The sequence below is a fragment of the Cydia splendana genome, chromosome 17 (assembly GCF_910591565.1).
Source record: "Cydia splendana chromosome 17, ilCydSple1.2, whole genome shotgun sequence".
In the NCBI taxonomy this organism is placed as follows: Eukaryota; Metazoa; Arthropoda; class Insecta; order Lepidoptera; family Tortricidae; genus Cydia; species Cydia splendana.
In genome coordinates this window covers 12,329,424-12,354,015 of record NC_085976.1, presented here as the reverse complement: position 1 = coordinate 12,354,015, position 24,592 = coordinate 12,329,424, and the positions used below count along the sequence as shown (strand labels likewise).

General features: G+C 37.1%; 2 protein-coding genes and 1 pseudogene across 8 annotated transcripts in view; 1 reads left to right on the top strand and 2 right to left on the bottom strand.

The window, feature by feature from the left end:
• The window catches only part of LOC134798796 (endophilin-A), an 89,982-nt gene that overhangs the window by 37,500 nt on the left and 27,890 nt on the right, over nucleotides 1-24,592 (top strand). For all 7 annotated transcript variants that reach the window (XM_063771184.1, XM_063771183.1, XM_063771179.1 and 4 more), the window contains exon 2: nucleotides 20,393-20,466. In XM_063771184.1, the coding sequence (XP_063627254.1) occupies nucleotides 20,422-20,466 (45 nt within the window). In that variant the 5' untranslated portion in view covers nucleotides 20,393-20,421. The remainder of the gene's footprint in view (nucleotides 1-20,392; nucleotides 20,467-24,592) is intronic.
• On the bottom strand, nucleotides 8,560-12,714 carry LOC134798563 (alpha-(1,3)-fucosyltransferase C-like; annotated as a pseudogene).
• Nucleotides 15,220-18,831, bottom strand: LOC134798562 (alpha-(1,3)-fucosyltransferase C-like). Its single transcript, XM_063770938.1, has 3 exons — nucleotides 18,042-18,831; nucleotides 17,532-17,624; nucleotides 15,220-15,707 (listed from the first exon to the last, which is right to left on the bottom strand). The coding sequence occupies exons 1-3, from the start codon at nucleotides 18,809-18,811 to the stop codon at nucleotides 15,500-15,502; spliced, it is 1,071 nt and encodes a 356-aa protein (XP_063627008.1). The 5' UTR covers nucleotides 18,812-18,831; the 3' UTR covers nucleotides 15,220-15,499.

Below are 24,592 nucleotides of genomic sequence, written 5' to 3'. Positions count from 1 at the left end.
CCTTAAATCAACCTTATTAGAGTCAGACCAAGAATAGTCTGCAGCGGATTTGATAGCCCACGCAGTGAAAGTGTTATTTTAAACGTCAAACTTCTATGAAATATGAAATTATGACGTATAAATGACACTTGCACTGCGTGGGCTATCAAATCCGCTGCAGACTTTTTTTGGTCCGACTCTACTTGACGTTTGGTATAAAGGTGCGTTCAAGAACGTAAGCCTTTTTATTTTAAAACAGTGAGCTGTCTAATGGTTTATAGACATTTGGTAACACTATGCATTTAAGGGTTAAAGCAACACTTGTATGGGATAGGCCCTGAAAATAACCTACATATACGTATCCCTCTTTTCTTACCTGACTTTATTCATATTACATATGTGTTATACTTAATGTGTTTTGTATTCGTAAGTTACAACTTATTTTACTAAATATCATGTTTTGCACGTAAACAAATTACATATCGGCACTACTTTGAAAAACTCGTATCTTGTTTGTCATTCAAAAGAAAAATGTTGTAACTATGTATGGGATGCATATAAAGACCGTATCGTTAATTATGGGGACAACTTTACTTAGCCGTTTTTTTTGGTGTTATATTTTTATTTCAATATTACACATGTGTTTAATTAGTGCCTTAATAAGGTACACATTTCGCCCTGGGAGCTCGACGTAAAGCATAACATGGTTTGGACGAAATTTACCCAATCCTCTCGAGTAACAATAACGACTGCTGACAAATACTACAAGAAAATTTGCGGTTTGCGAACTAAGACTACTAGGCCTGTTAGAGAATATGGCATGTTACTTACGACAACTCGACTTTGACATCTAAAGGGGCCCACGGATTAACAGTCCGCCGGACGGTATCGGCCTGTCAGTTGTTCGGAACTGTCAAAATTTTGTTCTAACTGACAGGCCGATACCGTCCGGCGGACTGTTAATCAGTGGGCCCCTTGATATAACTATCATGGAGCGTTTCTATCGACCCGCTCTAGCGATGGATCAACGCAATGAATCTCCGTTAGGCTTTGGTTTTTAGCTTATTCTTCTAGCTGTTTCCGTCATTTCGCTTGCATCAGAAATTGAAGGGATTCCAAAACGTGGGGTAAAAAATCGTTTTTATGTAAAAATAAAAATTCACCACATTTATTCCGCAGCTGCTCAATTGAACAATCATGAAGAGAACACTTAGATAACATGTTTTGGCAGCCTATTAACCTGTTGTTACTTTAAATCGTACCAAAGAGTCGGTGAAATAGTGTCAAATTCAGCTCGATAGGCTTGTCCGGACTGTATTTGCCATACGGTATTAAAAGCATCATAAAGTCCCTAAAATAAAAAAAAATGTCTTAAATCAGATATAGCTTAAAAATACCCTCAGATCAAACTCTTAGAACATAGTAATACAAAATAATACACATGCCAGTTAGACCAGGCTTTATCTGTCCCTATAATTAACGATACGGTCTTTAGACTTACTGCCTTTCAACTTTGTAGCAGTGTGAGATACGAGATTTTTTCAAAGTAGTGCTTATATGGCGTCATTATGAAAATTGAGTCTTTATTAATTAGCGGCATTATCAGAAAAATACTATTTTATTAATAATTAATTAAGCTCTGATAGCAATCAACTAGTTGCTTCAATCATCTGGTTACTCAACTCTCGTTGACTGTAGATTATTCGGTTTAATTACAACAAGAATCCGAGCTAAGGGCCCGCCGAGTACATCTATTGTATCTATGGGGTTGGGGTTCTTGTTTCCTAACGTTCCTAACACCCTTATTTCTAATAAAATACAATATTACTGACAATTAAATTAGTTCTGATGGCAATCAACAAGTTGCTTCAATCATCTGGTTACTCAACTCTCGTTGACTGTAGATTATTCGGTTTAATTACAACAAGAATCCGAGCTAAGGGCCCGCCGAGTACATCTATTGTATCTATGGGGTTGGGGTTCTTGTTTCCTAACGATCCTAACCCCCTTGTTTCTAATAAACTACAATATTATTGATAATTAAATGAGTTCTGACTTCTGATGGCAATCAACAAGTTGCTTCAATCATCTGGTTACCCAACCCGTGTAGATTAGATTATTCGGTTTAATTACAAATAAGGGACCGGGGCACACCGAGTAGAGCTATTGTATCTTTGTGGTTGGGGTTTTTGTTTCTTGCGTTCCTAACCCCCTTATTATTTGTATTAAAAATACAATTATACAATTATGAGTTCTGATTCTGATGGCAATCAACAAGTTGCTTCAATCTTTGGTTACCCAACTCGTGTAGACTGTAGATTATTCGGTTTCATTACCGAGTTACGGGCCCGCCGTGTAGAGCTGTTTAGACTGCGGGGTAATTTAAACTAATCAAAATATCTTCCATGTTTTACATTATTAACTAGAGTGCTATATACCTATGTCCAGATGGGGAAAATATGTGTTGTATCGTATCGTTGTATGTAAAACATGGAACATATTTCGATTAGTTTAAATTACCCAGCAGTCTAAATGGCCCATGCACCTTATTTCATATTAGGATATTTGTGACGTCCCACGGTCAAAGGTACCTTATGGCGGGTATGGAGTTATGCATACCCCAGTAATCTACAATAAATAAGCTATCGATAACACAAAAGATCAACCTTCTAGGTTGCGTAGTTACAGAGATATGATTTTTTGAAAATAATGTTGTGAAATTAGCAACTTTACGATAGAGAAGTTTTAAGTTTAGCCGCCTAAAAAACTATGTTCCTGAAGTAAGTTACATAGTTGACTACAAATAATAATACCTTATATATCTGAGATTAAAAAAATATTGCGACTTGTTCTGTAATGCAAATAGAAACTTTTGATATCGACTGATTTATGTGTATACTAACCAATCTCTTGAAAATAAAGTTTTATTTCATTTTCACGATTGATTGCAATGAGCTCTCAAGATTTAAATTTTATCTATTAGAAAACGACACTGACAGACAGTTTAAGCAAAAAACAATACCGATTTAGAGGTGAAAATGTATTTTCTGACTTTTTTATATAAAATCACAAAATTCAATATTTTTACTTTTAATGTGACACACAATCAATTTTTCTGAGCACATATGAAAGAAATTCTGTCATTCAAATGAAATAAATCCTAAAACCCCAACTAAATACTATATTTAACCCCTTATGCCACTTTAAACTTACATAACAATAACAGTATTTGCTCCATACATTTACGAAAAGGTACCTTATGGAAATAAATCTAATAATACATCACTACAAAATATCAATCATATTACAGTTTATCTTTTATGAATAGAAAATATTAATTTACATTAAACTGCCCCAAATTTAATTAGTTCTTCGTCATAATAATCTTAAAAAAGACCAATAATTTGTATGTAATGAAAAGGTACCTTGTGATTAAGTTACATGATGAGGCATGATGATGATGGAACAGTTAGGATAAACTAATAATATTTTGGGGTTAAGATGGTATAAATCGTCTATTTCTTATCAATAATATATTTCGGTTGCTATTGAAGATAAGCGGCATTGAGGTTCAATGACCTCAGATATTCCATAAGGTAATGCGTCGGGTATTGGCATTTTTCAGCAAACCAATGGCTGATTTACTGCATGCGACCAAACCAAATGAAGATTATTCTAGTTAAGAAAGACTTGACGAGAGTAACTTTGGTATAATAGCAGGCTACTTGGATTTGTGATGTCGGTCGATGTACGGTTATAATATTTGCGAGGCGCCCCAACCAGAACTGAAATTATCAAATTAGTTTTGCAGAATGCTAATACAGTTCTCTACCAAACTTCTTTTCCCGTATTGACTAGTTTTTTTGGGAATTTTCAATCTTTTTTCCATAAGGTACCTTTTCTACTAAACTCTGAGACGACATTACTAGGCTTATAACTAACTTATAACAAAAATAAAAACAGGTAAACAAACGTTACGCATTAAGGTTTCAGATCACACAATAAAAAAAAATTGAGCATTTTTTCACCTCTTTACAAAACATTTCATATCTCCGAAACTAGAAACCCTCATAAGGTACCTTTTCCCGTGGAACGTCACATTTGATTTTAGATATTATGCTACATAACCTTCTAATTAATGTTACTCATGTATAATTATTAGTGATCGTTATCAACGTGCTGTATTGGTAGCAAAGTATGGTTGACAAAAAACAAATACGCAAGGATTTGAAACATTATATATTTCACAAATTATGAGATGTATATACATATTTATAATCACTTATCCAAATTATACTGAATAAACGACTAAAATTTGTTCAACAGATTTGGCTGTCGGTCGTTCACGTCGATTGGAAAAAATCCATTTTAAACAGCTAAATGACATTTCTATGTTAACAGAAGTCGCAGGAAGGTTAGTTTAAGTCTCTAAAATATTGCACGCAACTATAGTTGTATTTTTATGTCATTTGACGTACATTGTTTTAAAAATACACCGTGTTTTTATTGAATTCCGTTAACTTCGGGGTATAGTTAAGTACGTTTATAAGAACTAAATGGCATAGTTAATTTTCAAAAAAAAAATTTTTTTTGTTTTCTTTTTTGTTTTTTTTTGTTTAAAAAGTAATTAAATGTAGCATATAGCGTTGTTGTAACACGGGCATTACATTTAACTCAACCAAACAATTGAAATCTGTGACATATCAATGTCATTTCGTACATCAATCGACCGAGATTGTACTTAAGTTTAGTAGCAAATGTATGAACTCATTCTAAACACTAATCAATATGTAAGCCGGCCCTAAGGCAAGTGTACACGCTTGTAGAGGCCTTATAGGAAAAAAATAAATTATGGATTATCTCCGAAATGGACTTAATTAGAACATCGGTGTCTTTGAGAAAGTTACTTGATTTAAGATCAGGAATGCACCCTTGAAATTAACGGAAATCAAAAAAAACACGGTGTATATTAGGGCGGAAAAGGTTTTGTACCGTAAAGAGTTATATCTAGAGGTGTAATCCTAAGATAAGTATTTATTTTATAGTTAAGAACAAAAGTGATAATTCAAATATTTCAAATGTATTTTTTTTTTCTGCCAACCATACCCTTCGCTACGAAAACTGCACGTTGATAACGATCACTAATAATTATACAAATACATCCTCAAAAAGATACTTTAATTAATTTTATGTTGATGTTTAATTATACATAAGTACATAATTATACAGCGGGTTCTTTCTTATTAACGAAAATACTCCGGGGAATATTAAATAAATAACTAGGGCATGCAGTACCGGTCCCGGTACCAAGAATTTCATTTCCCGGTTCTGGGCATGGCCGGAACCGGGATTCCCGGTTCTCAAGGCATCTATTGATTACTTTTAAGAAATTGTTTGTGTTAGCGTACAATCTTTATGAATTACTTTTTTTTTCATATAAATAATTGCATAAGAATTAATAAATGACTTATTTTATTTAAAAAAAAAAAACTTAATTGGCGTTTCAACCTATTTTAAGAAATTAACCGGCACACTTTGCCTCCGCCTGGGCCGACCCACAACACGGCCGTAGCGTAGTCGATGCACTCAGCGCTATGACGGCACGGCCTGCCTGCACGAATGCCTACGTTACTAGGTTAGTTTGTCGGGTTATTTGGGTCCCCAGTTTCATAGCACTATTATTAAATGTTATTTAATGTCCCGAGCTAAAGTACTAAAACATTAATACTATTGAATTGGGAATAAATAGTCATATGATGAGAACCGGGAAGTACCGGTACCGGGTCTTCAGTACCGGTTCTTTTGACACTATAAAATTCCCGGGAATTCCCGGGAATATGAGAACCGGGAATTCCCGGGAGCATGCCCTATAAATAACTCTTCACGAGAGTATAATTAGATAGCTTGCTTTTATGAAGTTAACTGCTGGTACTGTTTACTTTGCATTAAGTTCAACATCACGCTCTCTGACCTTTCCGCCTACATGTATGTGAACCACTACAATTCAATAGCAAGTTAGCACTCAATGTTTGCAAGGTGCAAAAATAACAAGTTTCATTTTATATTTTATTTATTTATTACTCAAAATAACTGACACAGCATTACAGTAAAAATCAAGGCACTGTGAAACTACAAAATCAGGAAACAAATAAAAATCAACGACAAATTAAACATTACATTTGGGCGACGACATAACAGCGTGCATGGCTCCGTTGCGTCGTTTGACTTGGTGTAGGATTCTAGATTTGGTGTAGACACTTTTGTAACTGACAGTAACGACCGTGGACGCAATATTGTAGGCTTGGCACAAGTGCACCGCGACAGTATCTCGCGCGCGAGATAGACTACCCGTCATTTTCTAACTAGTAGTTTATCTGTCTATCTAATGGTATCTATTTAAGGCCCCGAGGGTTCAAGTTCTTCTCTTACTCTCATTGAGCTTTAGTGGTCGCGGATATCATGTTTTTGAATTCAATGTTTTTGTAAGTTTTTACAAAAAAGTAATCCATGAGTACAATCAAAAATAAAATTGCGCATTTTTAAAAGCAATTTTTAGCTTTTATGCAAAATTGTTAGAAATTTTTAATGTGCGTTTGTTCTTTCTGTGTTCGTGATTTTTTTTCTATCGAGCGAAAGCCAAGAGAAATCTGGTATCGAAATGATGAAGTTATTAGAGAAAGGCCTCAAGATTACTAATTTAATGTTAATTTGGGTACCCAACTTACCCTATCTCCTTCATATAAGTTTTCAAAAGTTGGATAAATTTCAAATTACATTAAGTTTTCAAAGTTTGAAAAATGAAAAACCTTTACGCTCATGAAAATATATAACTAGCTTCCAAAAAAAATCATATTGAACAATTTCGCAATTTTGGAACTTTTCCTTCAACACATGTCACCAGCATACATACTTACCTATATAGTACGTTTACACCAACATATAGTACGTCAATATCCTCAAGATAAGCCTGAGTGCAAAGCATTACGAGTACCTCAGCTTTTTCACTTTCCTCATCATGAATAATGCTCGGTGTACAGCACTCAACACGACAGAGAAATGCCAAATTTTAGTCTTAGCTAAATTTTTTATGTATACCACCAGCGCTCAGGCACTTGCACTTAGCCTTAAATATAAATAGGTAATAAAACCCACGATCCAAGCGTTAAAGCCATAAAAATTCCAATGCTGCAACAAGTTACCTACTTTATATGACTTTCTATCATATCGCTTTCGTATCTTTAGTACCTACATATTAGAATATGTTTCACTTTTAGTGCCTATTATTTTACTCCCTTAAGCTTCGTACCTTCCTATATTTTATGGCTATATTAACATAAAATGCTTTGAGGGAAAGTGAGATTATCATAATCATATTTGCATTCATAAATATTTTCACTTGGAGGGATTGAAAGTCATTTATTTATTTATTTTATTTATAGACTTGCCCATCGACTTGCAAACAAATCACTTTCAGGAGCCCATGACAGAAATTTTAGAGCGCGAATGAGAGGAGATTTTAGGTGTTCTGCAGTACGCGTTGCTGGAACTGCAAGAAGGTTATGGTGTCGTCATGTGACGAGAAAGGTATTACGAATGAATGTGGAGGGAAGTAACGGGAGGGGAAAACCGAGGAAAAGGTGGATGGACTGTGTGAGAGATGATATGAAACGAACGCGAGTGAATGATGAGATGACGGGCGAGAGAGAGGTATGGAAGACCGACCCCAAATGAATGGCATAAGGGCAAATGATGATGATGATACAAAGTTTTCACTTGTAAATAGCTTTTCATTTGTAATAAAAATAAATATGTATATACGTTTTTAGCGTGACAATCGACACCCTATTAATAAACCTACGTCGTAGTTCGTTGTCTGTCTCTCGGCGGGGTCTAGTAAGTTGAAGTTTACTCAGTGTGTGTTTAGTCTACGATATGATATCTTTTATAACACCATCAAAACTTTTTAACTTTGTTATGAATCAGCAAATAAATGTACCTTCTACTAGGCTGGGGCACCGATAGACAAAAATATACAAATACCTACTAAATATTCAAACATAAAGCAAATCCTAAAAATCCTAAGAGAAACATAATATTTATATACTCTTTGGCTTATCTGCCTCGCTATATTACTAAACTCCCGGAGCCCCATTAGTTCAAACGTGATTGAATAACAACCCCCCGGATTACTCCTTTGTAGTTGCGTCACGGAAAACAATATTATACGCTATTGTATATTATCATCGATACATTTAATAGTACAATTCAAGGATATCAAGGTTTACAAAATATTTATTCGGGTAGTGAAACCAAACGGTGATCACTTAATCAGCTGACAGTACGTAGTCATCTAGAATTATACCTGCGGCCTGTTTCACCAAGCCGACCATTGACAATGACTGGGTGGATAATTAGGCATTGTCAGTATCAATATAAGTATTTACTCGTTGGAACAGCAATGAACGGCGAATTGTCGCTTTCAGGTGACAGTTGTAATCATAATGACTTACGTGGTAACTCTATCATTTACTTTATGCCATGTCAAAGGTATTGCACAAAATAATAAATACAATCTCTATATATAACTATATTAACTATATTAAAAGTACCGTTTTAAAACGCTAAGTGTAGTTGAGCAATTCAGCATGCTTTTGGGATGTTCCACCAATTTCTGAAATCCTTGTACACAGTTTCCTTCTTCACGAGAGCTTGGTCGTGAAGCATCTCGCACATTCTGCACAGATCATCAGAATCTGGCGGCGCCTCGTCTTTATTGTGGTAAGAATAATGATTACGCCACTTGAAGAAACTGTAGTACCTGCAAATTTATAATTATTATGTAATTCCAACCATATTATTGGTTATTTACGGAATCGATACTTTTTTTATTCGTTGTGATTTACTATAGTATTTTATACAATCGTGATTCGTGATATAATAGAGAGTTTTTCAGTCGAGTACCGTGTTTAGGCAACTCAGCAAGTAAGGTACGAGATTGAAAAGCTTGATTATATCACTATTGTATACAATAATTTTTCTACTAGTCATATCAACAAAAATAATACTTTAAACTAGTAGAATCATAGAAACAAACCAAGCCAAAAGTATACAGCTAAGATTCGCGAACAGCCGCGATACCTTCATGCTGGTACGTGCCCCGGCCGCCGCGCCCCGCGCCCCACGGCGGGCTGGCCCCAATTTCACCACGGTGGCAGGTGCGACAATTGTAAAATCACTGTTGCTGACGTCACAGGCATCCTTGGGCTACGGTTACCACTTACCATCGGGCGGGCGGTATTCCTGTTTGCCACCATCATTGTTTTATTAAAAAAAACTTTATTGTATCGGAAAAAAACAGATATTTCTTTTGCGAAGTTTCTGACAATTGTCAGGATTTAGAAGAATTGTAGGTAATTCTTGACAGGTAATGAGTTATATGTCGGAATGTCGTGACAATTGTAGTGTTTCTTGTGACAATTGTCATAAACTTAGCAAGAGAAATATCTGTTTTTTTCCGATACAATAAAGTTTTTTTAAATAAAACAATGATGGTGGCAAACAGGAATACGGCCCGCCCGATGGTAAGCGGTAACCGTAGCCCATGGATGCCTGTGACGTCAGCAACAGTGATGTTTTACAATTGTCGCACCTGTCACCGTGGTGAAATTGGAGCCTGGTCAACGACACCTTCTCGTAACTCATGAGGCCCTGGTACTTGCTCCGCGCTAAATTCAATTTTTAGACAGTTGTTTTCTCGATTTTGGCCACCGTAGCCTATGGAGACTAACAAGCAACACTAAGTGGTTTTCGTAGTCTATGGATGTTGCTATATTAAGGGTGTCACACGCGCGTTTCTGACTTATGAACCAATTGTTTCTACTATACAACCTAAAATAATTAATTTGAGCTATGGTTTTGTTTCGTCCTCTTGATCGCGGCGAGCTGTGATTGGTCAATTTCATTATAGTTGACTAAACTGTATCGATATGAATATTATAGTTGAGTTGGGAGCCCATACATTAAAAATACCCATTTGCAGTTTGGTATAAGAAATCTTAATTCAAGAATTACAGTCGACTAGTAGAAAAAGATATTAAAAGCATACATACTGCAGTTACATTTAATTATTAATGTATAATGGGATATTTAAGCACCTACATATTTACCTGTCTTTGTCTTTTATGATAGCATTCATTTCTTTCGCCAAGCGGAACGGCTTCATTTTACCCCCGTGCAAGTAAATTCCATCAGGCATGAATCTGAAACGCATATTATTAAACACTAGATTTATTAACACACTTATGTTACGAGTATATGTAACTTCACTTGTAACAAACTAACAATGGAAGTCAGCCAATGGAGCCAGAAGATGGACAGTAGAACTCTTCGGTGGCTAGTAGGCCCCTAGAGATAGGGCGCATATTATTCGTTTTGATGAGTCATAATTCTTTGGGAAATTATTACACTACGTTTTTTTATCATTAGAAAGAAGTTAAACGATCTCGAAGTGTCTTTTTATTAAAAAACACTTTTGAAAAATAAGTTGCAGCTAATATTTAAACAATTATGTACTAATATAGCATAAATGATCATAGTGTTGGTGTCATAAGTTAGTTGTTACTATTTTTTAATAGCGTTTTTCAATAAAAATATACATCAAGATTGTTTACCCTTTTTCTAATGTTAAAAAAACGAAGTATAATTGTGTTTTGAATTCATCTCAATTTGAATTCAGTACCTACCTACAGTTGCCTCCAGAATCTCGCGAACTAAATTGACAGGTCAATGTGCACAAATGATACCACAGTTTGGCAAGTGCTGTTCATATCGATATTTTCAAAAAAGTTTGAATTAGAGAATATCGCGAGAATTCACCGCTAGGGGCGCTACTGTTGCGCGGTCTGTTAAAATGTATCTTTAAGTAATTTAAGTTATTTTACAAATGTTACTTGGTATTTCGAAAATTGTGCTATTTTATAGTAATAGAGACAAGGATATTGGATTAAACATTTTAAAATAAATAAATATTTTATTATATTTATTTTGTTTTATTTGCTAGGAAAACTTACAGCTAGAGTAACAAGTGATAACATAGAAACAGTGATTTTTGGCTCAAAATACAAAAAAAGGCCGGCCCAGACCGGGAAATATTTCGTACAATGTGATTAATTTCTCATTTAATTTGTGTGGTGTGGACGCAAAAATTAAATCGTCTCGGTGATTCGTATTGCTTCGATTGTAAAGACTAGTCCCTAAACTGGACATTCAAGTTGACAATTAGGTCAGAATTTAAATAATTATGGATCAATCTCATCTACCGGCCACATGTATAAAATTAAATCACCAATTTTAGATTGATGTCGACAACCGAGCTCTTGAAATAAACAACTTGCCCTCAAACCTGCATAATAACATTGAAATTTGTCAATTTCACATCCGCACCTCCTGATTTGATCGGTAACGTCACAATCTTACAATCGAATCAACCACTTTTCTCGTCACATTCATATAAATCGAAATAGTTTGTGACCCCTTTATAATTATGATATGGGTAGTAAGTTTTACTTATCGATATCATTTTATCGACATATACTCGTGACTATTTTTTCTTTGCTAATCCTGGTATCATTTTATTTGTCAAACTCATGTCAATTTAGTTCGCGAGTTTCTGGAGGCGACTTTAATCGATGCTAGTTTAGGAAAAATTGCATTCTTTTACCTTGTGTAGTTAGCGTCTCCGAACACCACCGGCACCGCGTAATTCTGAAGCGCCGTCAGCAATTTCTCAGTCACGTAATCTTCGCTAAACGAATTCTCAAAAGAGAGATAAAAATAATACTCCTCTCGAACCATCTTCAAGCACTCATTCATTCTTGTCTTTGGACATTTTTTCGATGCGCCAGTACATCCGCCGAAAATGTCTATCCCCAAACCGTATCTTTTTAATGTACGTTGCAGCTTAGTGACGATTTTTTCTCTTCTACTGTAAGTAATGCAGTTTGAAACAAACCAGGCGGCGGTCTTGTTTTTTTTCTTCAACAGCACTTTTGTCTCGTTATCGACTGGTTGCATGGAATCCAGTTTTATCCAGTGCATAATTTTATTCGGGCCAATGATATCGCCCCTAATGTTTCTAATAGTAACGTATCCGTAAAATTCGTCAGAATCCAACCTATACGTCCAAGTCCAATTGAAATATCCATCATATCTCTCGTCACAAATCGGGTAGTATTGTGGTGTCTCCCTACTGACGAACACGTATTTTTGATGCGGACTCCGTACTGTTGGGCCTGGCACGTATTTTTACTATTTCAGGGCCATGAAACGCAACTGCGTCGAACTGTGAGATATTCGGAAGAAGGTTTCTGTTTGGGGTTACGTAACAACTGTTGACTTTACACTTACGTTTAATAAACTCCTGTTGTCCTCGACCCCAAAATATCATTGGTTCTGTATCTGGGCTCGTCCATTGCAATATATATTTCATCCCCTTCTGTGGAATGAATACCTCGGTTGCGTGAATATAACTTGGCATATACTGTATCTGTAAACCACTTCTGGTAAAACCCCATTGATAAAATAGCATTAAACAGCCTAACATACATGTAAAAATGGTTTTTCGTCTCTTCGATGATTCCATATCGGTATTGCCGGGAAAATATATTATTCCTGTTATAGTTAGACCAAGAAAAATCTGCAGCGATTTTCATAGCCCACGCAGTGCAAGTGTTATTTTAAACGTCAATGTTCTATGAAATTATGACGTATGAATAGCACTTGCATTGCGTGGGCTATCAAAATCGCTGCGGACTTTTCTTGGTCTAACTCTACCTACTGCCTCCACCGCCAAGTGTCACCAGCCACCACTAAGTATAGGTATTAAGTCTCACGTCTCTATAAAAAAAATAGTATTCAAGTCGTATTTCTGATGGTAAAAGCTATATTAATAACATATATTCATTATTTAATTTTCATAGATGAAACTCCCCTATTGTGACATTTGTGAAACAGGGGCCTGACAGGAAAAATGTCAGCGGTTTAATTTCTGTCAAATAGTATAAACCTTCTTACTGTAATCCTGGCCGACGGCGTATGACGCAAAGAGTACCTATAGTAGGTAGGTATATATTAGGTAAAGAGAGCCCTCTTGAAGCATTTTATTGAAACTCATTTCAAAGCGCTATGTCTAATTTGGATCTGAAACTAACTATGTACTTTTGTGTGCGTGCACATTTACATACGCATCCGTACCTATTGTGTATAATAAATATTTAAGTTTATAAGGGGAGCCCCCCGTAAAACAAACGTGATTTTTTTGCCGTTTTTTGCGTAATGGTACGCGACCCTTCGTGCGCGAGTTGGACTCGCACGTGGCCGGTTTTTTTTTGCTTTCAAGTTTATCTCTGTTTCGATTTCGCGAGTTTAGATAATTGGATCCAAAATGAATACAAACTTCTGCCTTCTAAGAGTTCTCGTTAAGCGGGATCCCCTTGCTTGTTAAATATTACGTTACTTTTAAATTAAAGAAAAGTTTGACCCGTCCGCAAAAGTACCGGCTACGGCTATTCACCGTAGTAAGATGGTCCTTTTCCTGTTATGCAACTTTGATTTATTAGCCGCCTCCGTTTTAATGTCGAAAAAGTTCTTGTAACTCTTGTATAAGTGTGGTAATACACGCAGATACGATATACCGGAACTGTCTGTGATGGTTTTGCAGTCAATTGAGCTATAAGGACTTAATACACAGAAAATTTCATTGTCTGTGTTAGGTGCTCGACTCATCCTACCTATACAGGGTGATCAGGGTGGCTAAAAAATAACTGCATTCCCGTTGCCAGGGAGATTTCGGGGTTGGTCCCACAGTAAAATTTGCTCAGTATAATCCCAAAACCTCCCTGGTAACGGGAATGCAGTTATTATTAGCCAAGTAAGTTATACTATAGCTTACTTGGTAGGTAACTCCATCCATTTCTTCGAGCAACACCGGCTTCCGACATATCGGAAGGGAGGGGCCCAAGCGATATCTCACCGTACAAATCTTTCTGCCATTTTACGCGGGGGGAAAGGTGCACACAGTCGCACTTCTCACACACATACAAAATCCAATCTGTAATGACGACACAAATACATAGAAAATGACACACGTCAAAGACAAATCTTGCAAACCTCGATGTCTTTTTGTGTACGGACGAGTGACAAGTGTCACAACACGCACACTAACACATTTTCGTTGAAGTATGTTATTGTATTCTGAGAGATGAGAAGTCGGATTTGTCGCTCGACCGATCCGCAATTTGTACTGAGCGAGCAAAATCGATAAATCCAACAATTACATGAGACTAAAATATAATAATTGTGTTTGAATGTAATTAAACGTATGATATGTAAAAAAAAATATTACAAGTGAAATGTAACACTTTCTTTTTGTAAATTTGATGTCCCCGACCTCTTTTTATAACAAAAAACCGAGCAAACAGGCATTTTTGTGCAGCAGTGTTCACGCGCGCGTCTGGACTCGGTCTAGTGAAAAATCCAAGTGCAACTAGTTTTATTACCCGCGCTAGATTAGATTGACGCGCTAATCTTGTACCTCGGCAGAGGGGAAATAGTGCGAATGCCGCCTCCCTTCCGTGTTGCTCGAAGATCCATTTACTTTGTTACATGTGAAAAGGTTTACATAAAATGCAGAAGTCATGGTCTTTGGAAGCGTCAGAATCACTACCTCAAATCAAGTAACCAGTCCCTGACCGGCGCAATGTCCTAATGCAGCCGCATTAGGGGTCAATTTAGGGCTATTGTTGACCAAGTATTACGTAAGCCTACTTACGCCCCCGTATCGATCTGGGCGCGTGGAACGCTGCCAATAACAAACAACCGTGCCCCAACTTGTACGTTGATAAAACTTTAAGCAGTCGAACGTTTGTGTCACTTTATTGCGTTTGTGTCCCAGTTATAGTTTAATAAAGATTTGCTTGTCATTTTCCAAAGTTATATCACAGAATAAATAAGTAGTACTACTGTACAGAAAGGACACTTCCTACAAAACTGGAGTTTGACAGCGATTCAGGGACGAATCATGCTATCCCTTTCTAATGTATGGCAATATCCCTTTCGACTATTCGGGTTTGTCAAAATTGAAGTCATTATCTTATCGTCGTGCACGCAAAAGGACATCAAGTGGTGCCAACCCTAATAATTGCTCGGAGCAATGCTGAGCCGAGCGGAGCCGAGTTTGCCCGAAGTCAGGAGTGTCTCCCCACTGGTTATATTAAGAAGTTACTTTTTTCGCTGACCTTTTTTATTAGAAAATGATACCCGCTTGTTTTACACAGCTTCGTAAAACGCTGTAGCAAACTAAATTTAAGTACATTTTTCATGAATAAATAAATCCTCATTATTTTATGCAGTCGCGTAGCTAGAAGTGGGCCTCGCGCGAGGCCCCTTCGGGCACAGTGAAAGAAAAGGGCCTCGCAGATGCGACTTCGCCTTAGTTCACGCTACGCCACTGATTTTATGCATATTAAAAGTACGTTTTTAAAACGCTAAGTATAGTTGAGCATGCTCCTGGAACGTTCCACCATTTTCTGAAATCCTTGTACACAGTTTCCTTCTTCACGAGAGCTTGGTCGTGAAGCATCTCGCACATTCTGCACAGATCATCAGAATCTGGCGCCTCGTCTTTATTGTGGTAAGAATAATGATTACGCCACTTGAAGAAACTGTAGTACCTGCAAATACAATCAAATGTATTTACTGGCATACATAGTTGCTTAATAGAAATAAATACACAACGAACGACCTATGTATAATACAGGGTCACTTCAAATTGGTAATACAAAATCAATGTTTTACACACATCTTCCCTAAACTAAGCCACTCAATTCAGTCTCATGCTTTTAAAATTATAATAAGTATTTTTTTTATAAGTTTTAAGTTATCCCATTTTTTAAGGCTTCACATGGGAATCCTAACCAAAGAGGTTTAAAGAATTTCAAATGAACACTTTCCTCTTTGGTTATCAATCACCTGCCACAGTATTTATGAAGTAAACGTGTTTTGATTAGTAATTGTCACTTGTCAAAGAAAATAACAGTGACAGGTATGACAGTTAGGTATTTAATGTAGGGTAACCACACTTCGGGACTTAATTTTTTTGTTTTATTATAACATTAGCGATAATTAAATATAGCTAATTTTAACAACGGGGTTAATGTAATCTACTTTTTGGCATTAACTGAGCCACAATCAAGTGTTTTGTATTACCAAATTTGAAGTAACCCTCTATATTAAATATATCTAAAAATAACACAAATGCGGACATACATACTGTACCTAGAAAATAAGCAATATATTTCAAACTTCAACATTTATTCAGATAAGCCACAAGGGCCGTTTTACTTTACAATAGACAAAGGATTTGCCGTTCGGGGTCAGTTACGAATCGAACGACTATACCCACAACCAGACATAGAAGTTTTTGTGGCAAAAACGAGTGTTTGAGAAAATGAAACATCGATAAATCTGTTATCGATAAGTCATAGGTAGATTAATATTTAAAATATGTAACTTCTAATTGCTGTAGGTAAGTTACCGCGAAATTTTAATAATGCAAATCAATTACAAAGCGGTACATAATTTCTTTATTACATGTATTTAGTATTTAACAATTAAAACGTAAATGTAGTAGGTGCCAAAAGAATAGAAAACTACCAATATATCAAAAGAGAACAATTTAAGATATCGAACGTGTTGTGTATTTCGCGGTAGCTATCTCTTTATAGAATGTAATAAATATAACGTTAAGGTAACATCGATAACAGACATGTCGATATTTTATTTTGTCAATCACTTTATTTTGCCACAAAAACTTCTGTCTGCCCACAACAATTAGTCAATTTGTGTAAAAAATGTCATATACTAGGTATTTATTTATCATCCTCGCAGTTGGTTGACAAAAGGTCTATTGCAACTTTATTATTGGTTACTTTTTATTTACGGAATTGATACGTTGCTTTTAATGCGTTATGATTTACTAGATATTAAAAGCATACGTACATGTTACATTTAATTATTAATGTAAGTATAATGGGATATTTATTAATGTATACGGGCGGTCACGTCTGCCTCATGCATTCGGAGAGGTGGGCTAGCTTAGTGCTCTTTCCCACTGACGTCCAGTTTTTTGCGGGTACGGTTTTCTGCAGGATCCCGTTTTAGTAGTATATTACGCGCTAATATAGTAACGTTCACACGAGCATTCTGTCTGCGGGATACTGCACGCATACTACAGAAAACTGGATCCTGCAGAAAACCGTACCCGCAAAAAACTGGACGTCAGTGGGACAGAGCTCTCACCCACCAAGTGGATTCCGATAGAGGGACGTGGACGCGGCAGGCCCAAACGGAGATGGCGGGATGACCTGGAGCTTCCTGAACAACTGGCCGGAGGAAACAGCAAATTGGGAGTCGTGGAAATTAAGGGGAGAGGCATTTGCCCAGCAGTGCGACACTCAAATAGGCTAGGAAAAAAAATAGGATATATAAGCACCTACCTGTCTTTGTCTTTTATGATATCATTCATTTCTTTCGCCAAGTCGGGCGGCTTCATTTTACCGCCGTGCAAGTAAATTCCATCTGGCATGAATCTGAAACGCACATTAAACACGAGTTTTATTTAACACACTTATGTTACGTGTATATGTAACTTGACTTGTAACAAACTAACAATGGAAGTCAGCCAATGGAGCCAGAAGATGGACAGTGGAACTCTTCGGTGGCTAGTATACCCCTAGATATATGGCTCATATGATTCGTTTGATGAGTCAAATTCTTTGAAGAAAGAAGGTTTTAAGCGATCTCGACGACACTTAAAAAATAAATTGCAGCTACAATGTAACAATTGGTTTCATAAGTAATAATTACTATTTTAATTATAATAGCGTTTTTCAGTTAAAAGACACATCAAGATTATATACCCTTTTTCTAATTCTAAAAAAAAAACGAAGTTTAGGTAAATGCAGTAACTAATCGATTCTCGTTTAGAATAAATTGCATTCTTTTACCGTGTGTAGTTAGCGTCTCCGAACACCACCGGCACCGCGTAATTCTGAAGCGCCGTCAGCAATTTCTCAGTCACGTAATCTTTGCTAAACGAATTCTCAAAGGAGAGATAAAAATAGTACTCCTCTTGAACCATCTTCAAGCACTCATTCATTCTTGTCCTTGGACATTTTTTCGTTGCCCCAGTACATCCGCCGAAAATGTCTATCCCCAAACCGTAACTTTTTAATTCATATTGCAACTTAGTGACGAATTTTTCTCTTTTACTTAAACTATGGCAGTTTGAAACAAACCAGGCGGCGGTCTTGTTTTTTTTCTTCAACAGCAATTTTGTTTCGTTATTGATTGGTTGCATAGAGTCTAGTTTTATCCAGTGCATAATTTTATTCGGGCCAATGATATCGCCCGTAATGTTTCTAATAGTTACGTATCCGTAAAATTCGTCAGAATCCAACCTGTAAGTCCAAGTCCAATTGAAAAATCCATCATATCTCTCGGCACAAATCGGGTAATAATGTGATGACTCCTTACTGACGAACACGTACTTTTGATGCGGACTCCGTACTTTTGGGTCTGGCACGTAACTTCTTTTTATTTCAGGGCCATGAAACGCAACTGCATCGAACTGTGAGATGCTCGGTAGAAGCGATCGCTTTGAGGTTACGTAGCAACTGTTTACTTTACACTTACGTTTAATAAACTGTTCTTGTGCTCGACCCCAACTTGCGATTGGTTCATCATTTGGGTTTGTCCATACTAATATATATTTCATCCCCTTCTGTGGAATTAATACCTCGGTTTCGTGAGTATAACTTGGCATAACCTGTATCTGTAAAGCACTTCTGGTAAAATCCAACTGATATAATAGCATCAGCATTAAACATCCTAACATACATATAAAAATGATTTTTCGTTTCGTCGATGATTCCATATCGGTATTGCCGGGAACATATATTATTCCCGTTACCTACTCCCGCCTCCACCGCCAAGTGCCACCACCTTTGTTGTTTTGTATTTAGACTATTTAGTTACCACTGTCAGAGCGTTCGCGACTAGGATACGTAGAGCTAGCTTATCCACACTCGTTGTTACTGAAGTGGATTTTAATCATTTGATATCGTTATCAACTATCAAATTAAAATTGCTAGTAATGTGAAATCGATATACAAAGTGAATTGTATAGAACTTGCATGTATTGTTCATACTAAATAGGTACCATACCCACCCCGGAAGTATTGGAAATAAAACTAAGTACAAGAACATCAGTTTCAATGAATAAGTTTTTTTGTATACAAATTAATAATTCAATTAAATGTTCAATTGTGCATGTAATATTGCATCGTAAGTCCGAACTGAAATTAGTTGATAAGATTATCATTAATTGGCTTCAGCCTCTTTCCCGCACTGACAGATTTAGACATGTGAAAACAAAAAAATACAATGTATTAATAGTAAAACCAACTTCACCAATTTATTCTATGCCATACTTTTTCTATGAGCCAATCGAAATAATCAAGCTAAAGTGGGACTGGGCGGGGCACGTCTGCCGATTGTACCAGGAGCGCTGGACCAAACTAGCTACAGACTGGGTCCCACATGACACAGGATTGACACATTTTGTAAAGAGTGGCGGGAGTGTGCATCGGGTAGGACCAAATGGCGGGAAAGAGGGGAGGCCTTTGCCCAGCACTGGGGCACTCGTATAGGCTAATAAAAAAAAACGATGTAAAGCATATATGGTACTACTTTACCGCACTAATGTCATAAAGACATAAATAGCAAAGTGTGCCTATAACGAATAGGTAATTATGTCTCGTTTTAATTTATCGCCACTCGTTGCGAGTTTACTACTTTTTGCACTTGTATCGTAAATGCTACAGCGCACGGTTTAGCAGATACAGCCCTATAAACTATAAAGATTTCTGCATGACTAAATGAATAACTTTTCCTGGAGAAAAATTAAAGCTCGGCTTTAAGCAAACCAGTGGATTAGACGCAGGAACCGCCACAGACGTCATCTTCTCCCGTTAATTCTCATCGTGCTCCCTTGAAGAATGATTGACAGCATAACTTCAATTGTTCTGGACTTCAATTTTTTTGACAGCGCACTCTATGACGCCTTGGCGGAACTGCGTCGAATGCCACTCAGGTGTACGTAACACCCTAGTTTGCTCTATTTGTCAAGGTTTGCATGATAAAACGCCTCTTGAAGGCGATAGATGACACATTTCAGCCATTCTCCGACACGGCCAACCCTGACATTGTACGGGTCCCTCCGTACATTATCATATGTGCTCAGCCACCAACCCTTACTTCCCGGCTTCTGTAATAATGTACTATTATTTTGTTTCAGACCATTAGGCTCTTCAAGGAATCAACACAATGGCTTTCGCGGGTCTTAAGAAGCAAATTAACAAAGCAAATCAAGTAAGTAGACGTTATTCATTTACGATTGACAGAATTGATTAATTGTTTACATTTTGCAAAGACCCATTGACTGTGTTGTGTAAGAAAGATGTGAAAAGTCTAACGGCGCGATTCGGGAAATGAATTAGAGATTAACTAGATAAGATATAGTAAAGATATCAGACGTCCCACGGGTAAAGGTACCTTATGGCGGCTTTTCCGTGGAACGTCACATATCTTCACTATTTCATATCTAGTGAATCTCTAATTCATTTCCCGAATCGCGGCGCCAGCCGCCATAAGGTACCTTTTGCTGTGGAACGTCACATATCTTTACTATTTCATATCTAGTGAGTCTCTAATTCATTTCCCGAATCGAGCCGTAAGACACATCCGTGTCTGGAATTTGACAGGTGATGTAGATGTCGCTGTATCGCTCCGTACATTATGCAGGGTAACTCTGGTTGCCAAAACTTTGGATTTTCCAAAAATAATTCCTTGACAGTCTACATCTACAGCACCCGCGATATCCTTGTATTTAATCGGTATGAAAATAAACAATGGAATAGTGTTGTGAGATAGGCTCGCAAAGCTTTAGAGGCTCAAGCCGTCTTTGTCCAAGATTAAGGCCACCCTGTCCTTTTAAACCGTATAAACACCTTACCTACTAGTGGAATCTAAAGGGCTTAACTATTGTGGACACAGAACGGAATTAATTCGTTCCTAAATTCCCAATTATGTTCAGTGAATCCTAAATATCCTTAATGTTATATATATATACATTATGCCTCATAACATAACAGTTATGTACAAACAGCACCACTCCTAACTGTACATCGGTGGACCTTATTACAAAATGTATAAGGTCCACCTATGTACAGTTAACAGTGTGAGCGATGGTACATTTACATTTTACGGTGAATGTGTTCTATTAACCACATAATTCGGACCCGCGTTTCGCTAATCCGGTCTTGTTACCCGGCTTAAAATGGCTTAGATGAAGATGGACTTCATATACAATGAATACAACTATGTTCTCTCCACATCTCTTAATATTTGATTCAACGTAGTATACCGATAGCATGATCGCCTTATTACTTTATCGTCTGTCATCATGTCTGTCACGTTCTAACAAGTAGGTAGGTAAGTGCCAAAGTGACGCAAGACGCGACGTGATTAAGGTCAAAGAAAGAGATAAAGAAATCAAAGATCATATTTAATTGTTAAAACAGAATCGGCTACCTGAACATCGATCGACCTCAAACCCGCTGATTCTGCATTTTGTCCGGATGAAATGTTTTGCAATTAACCGATTGGATTCTCTCGAACTTCATTAAACTTAATGACCGTGACGTCACGAGATTGTACCTATTCAGAGCCTGCCACGATGTCACTGGAGGGGAGGGATATGCCGTAGTATGGAAATCGTTTGAGTATCTATGTGCGCTTCTATCTCAGGCGGTTAGTAAATAAGTTGCGTGGTGATTTTCTACTTAAAGGGTCAGAATCTGAATTGGGTTTTGATTACACATAATACAAGTTACCTTCATGCCTTCAATCAGTCCTTAGGTGACCATAATAACTTCTTACCAACCACCTCAGCTAAACGGTAGACCTATGTTAGCAATGTCCCGTTTAGATAAAGCTTTACCAAGTATGGTCATTCTTGTAATATTGTATTAAAAGAGTCTCGGATATACAAGTAAATCGAGCCTCTTATGATTGATGGAGCTCTAATAGCGCATACAATATTGCCTTAGCCTACTTCCACCCGATGGATTTTTGAATAATATATAAGGTTGGGTTAATTTGAAATGGGTAATTTGTACTGTTATTTAACGTGATTCCTTATGCTGTAGTTTGCTTGAATTATTTATCTATTCATTTAAATTTTAGTACACAAAAGAAAACATTGCAGTGCAAAAGCCGGACTTAATGCCATAAGACAATATCTGCCTGTCAATTATTGGTTATTATCATAAGGGGCTTAATTCGATAGTAATAAAAAAAACAAAGTCAAATCTTTATCATCACCTATGTGATATTGATAATGATAAGTACATAATGAATCCTTACCCTGAATCGAACCCTGGACCTCCAGTTTCTTATACTACGCTAAACAGTCGAATAATAATGACGATATCTCCTGTTTCCTAAGTTCCTTTCTAGGGTTCCGTACCCAAAAGGTAAAAACGGGACCCTATTACTAAGACTCTGCTGTCCGTCTGTCTGTCACCATGCAGGCTGTATCTAATGAACCGTGATAGCTAGGCAGTTGAAATTTTCACAGATGATGTATTTCTGTTGCCGCTATAACAACAAATACATCAAAACAGAATATAATACATATTTAAGTGGGGTTCCCATACAACAAACGTGATTTTGCCGTTTTTTGCGTCATGGTACGGAACCCTTCGTGCGCGAATCTGACTCGCACTTGGCCGCTTTTTTTAGTTACATGGTATTCATATTATAGCGGCATTGTAACTATTTAAGTGGAAAATGTAATATTTGGTCACTGTGCGACATCCTGGGCGGGCGGGTTGCGGGGCGGTGGCCGTGACCCGCGCCTCGTCCTATATAGCCGTGTCCCAATTATGGAGGCCTTCGTGTCCTGACAGGACCCTCAGCGACATTGGGACAATTAGAGATTTAAATTGGTCGCACTAGCCCAATCTAAGCAAACTAGTGCTCGCGTGCCGCTCTTTTAAAGTTCAACTGCGTCTCGTTCCCAAAAATGTAATACAGTGCTGCTCGTTCCCAAAAATGTAATACAGGATATTGACACGGACAAAGCGCCAAAATGTGTGTACACGCCATTTTTGCCTCGACATCAAGGTAGTGTAAAGATATTTTGGCTCTTCTAAATATACTATACCTACCTATTAAGATTTAGAAAAATATACAGCGTTTTTACTAAAGCCAACGTATTACAACTGGAATATGTAACTTTTGAACCATGGGTCCAAAAATATGAAAAAACCGTGAAACATGATCGGTCCAGTAGTTTTTTAGTTATTGCAAGAAATCTTAATTCAATTCAATACTTTTTAATACTTTATTTCCAAGAATATGGTACATACAATGTTGGTTAGTAAAAGGTGTTAGGTCAGCATATTCTGCCGGCATGCAGTTATTTTCTTAGTAAAAAGACGTACAAAGCGCTGCATTGCTTATAATTACACATCGGTAACTCGTGGCATTTAGGTAGCACTTAAAAGATTAGTGATGAGCACACATCGGTAACTCGTGGCATTTAGGTAGCAGGCACAGACTAGTGATGTGACAATGTTCTTCCTATACGAGTCGAGAAAAAGAAACCACTAAAAAAAGGAAATTAATTAAAATAAACTTTTAAGCGCTACCTAAATGCCACGAGTTACCGATGTATACTTATAATGTACATGATACTTACTATTAGCCCTCGTTTGGCCTATTTTGACAGAATGGTAACTACGAAACCCTACACTGAGCATGGCCCGACATGCTCTTGGCCGATTATTTACTGTTATTTCAGACATTTATCACGGTGATTTTAACGAGCCAAAATTCAATGATAGACGCTGAAAAACGTAATAGGTGCCCACTAAATTAAAGCTTGTAAAATATTTAAACTCAAATCCCTATAAATCACCTAGTTCCAATTAACTACCACGAGATTTACTACATAAATAAGCCATGTTATTGATTACCAAGTAATCCCATAAATCGACGTTTCACATTGTAACATGGAAGCTTCCGTTATATAATTTGCGACGGAACGAGAGGACGATCTCGGTCAAGGGTAGGCCTCGACCCCGGGCTTTATACGGCGCTCCGATAACTCTTCACGGCTAAACGGCCATTCTTTGCTTTCGAATGTGCTCGGCTTTTCGATGTTATTACGATAACGCTGTGGGGTAGAATGTTTTTCTCATACTTTTTCTGCTGCGCTACCTTAAGTGTTATGGAAGGTATCTGCGACCACCGTTGACGCCGTGACCGGTCAATTTGTCCCACTCACTACAAGAAAGCTACAGTCAGTATTAAGGTAGTGAAGTGTTTTTTTAAAAAGAAACAGTCCGACGAACTCCAGATTTGATGGACACCCCAGCGTTTTTCATAGTTTGTTGATGTTATGTCAGGCAGCGCCACGAGTGTAAAAATG

What these genes read in the sequence shown, in the direction of transcription:
- LOC134798562 (XM_063770938.1), bottom strand. Translation starts at nt 18,811, where the DNA reads ATGAAATATATATTAGTATGGACAAACCCAAATGATGAACCAATCGCA. An exon ending in GGAGACGCTAACTACACACG is followed by an intron (nt 17,625 to 18,041) that starts GTAAAAGAATGC and finishes TGTGCGTTTCAG; the next exon opens with ATTCATGCCAGATGGAATTT. An exon ending in ATCATAAAAGACAAAGACAG is followed by an intron (nt 15,708 to 17,531) that starts GTAGGTGCTTAT and finishes TTGTATTTGCAG; the next exon opens with GTACTACAGTTTCTTCAAGT.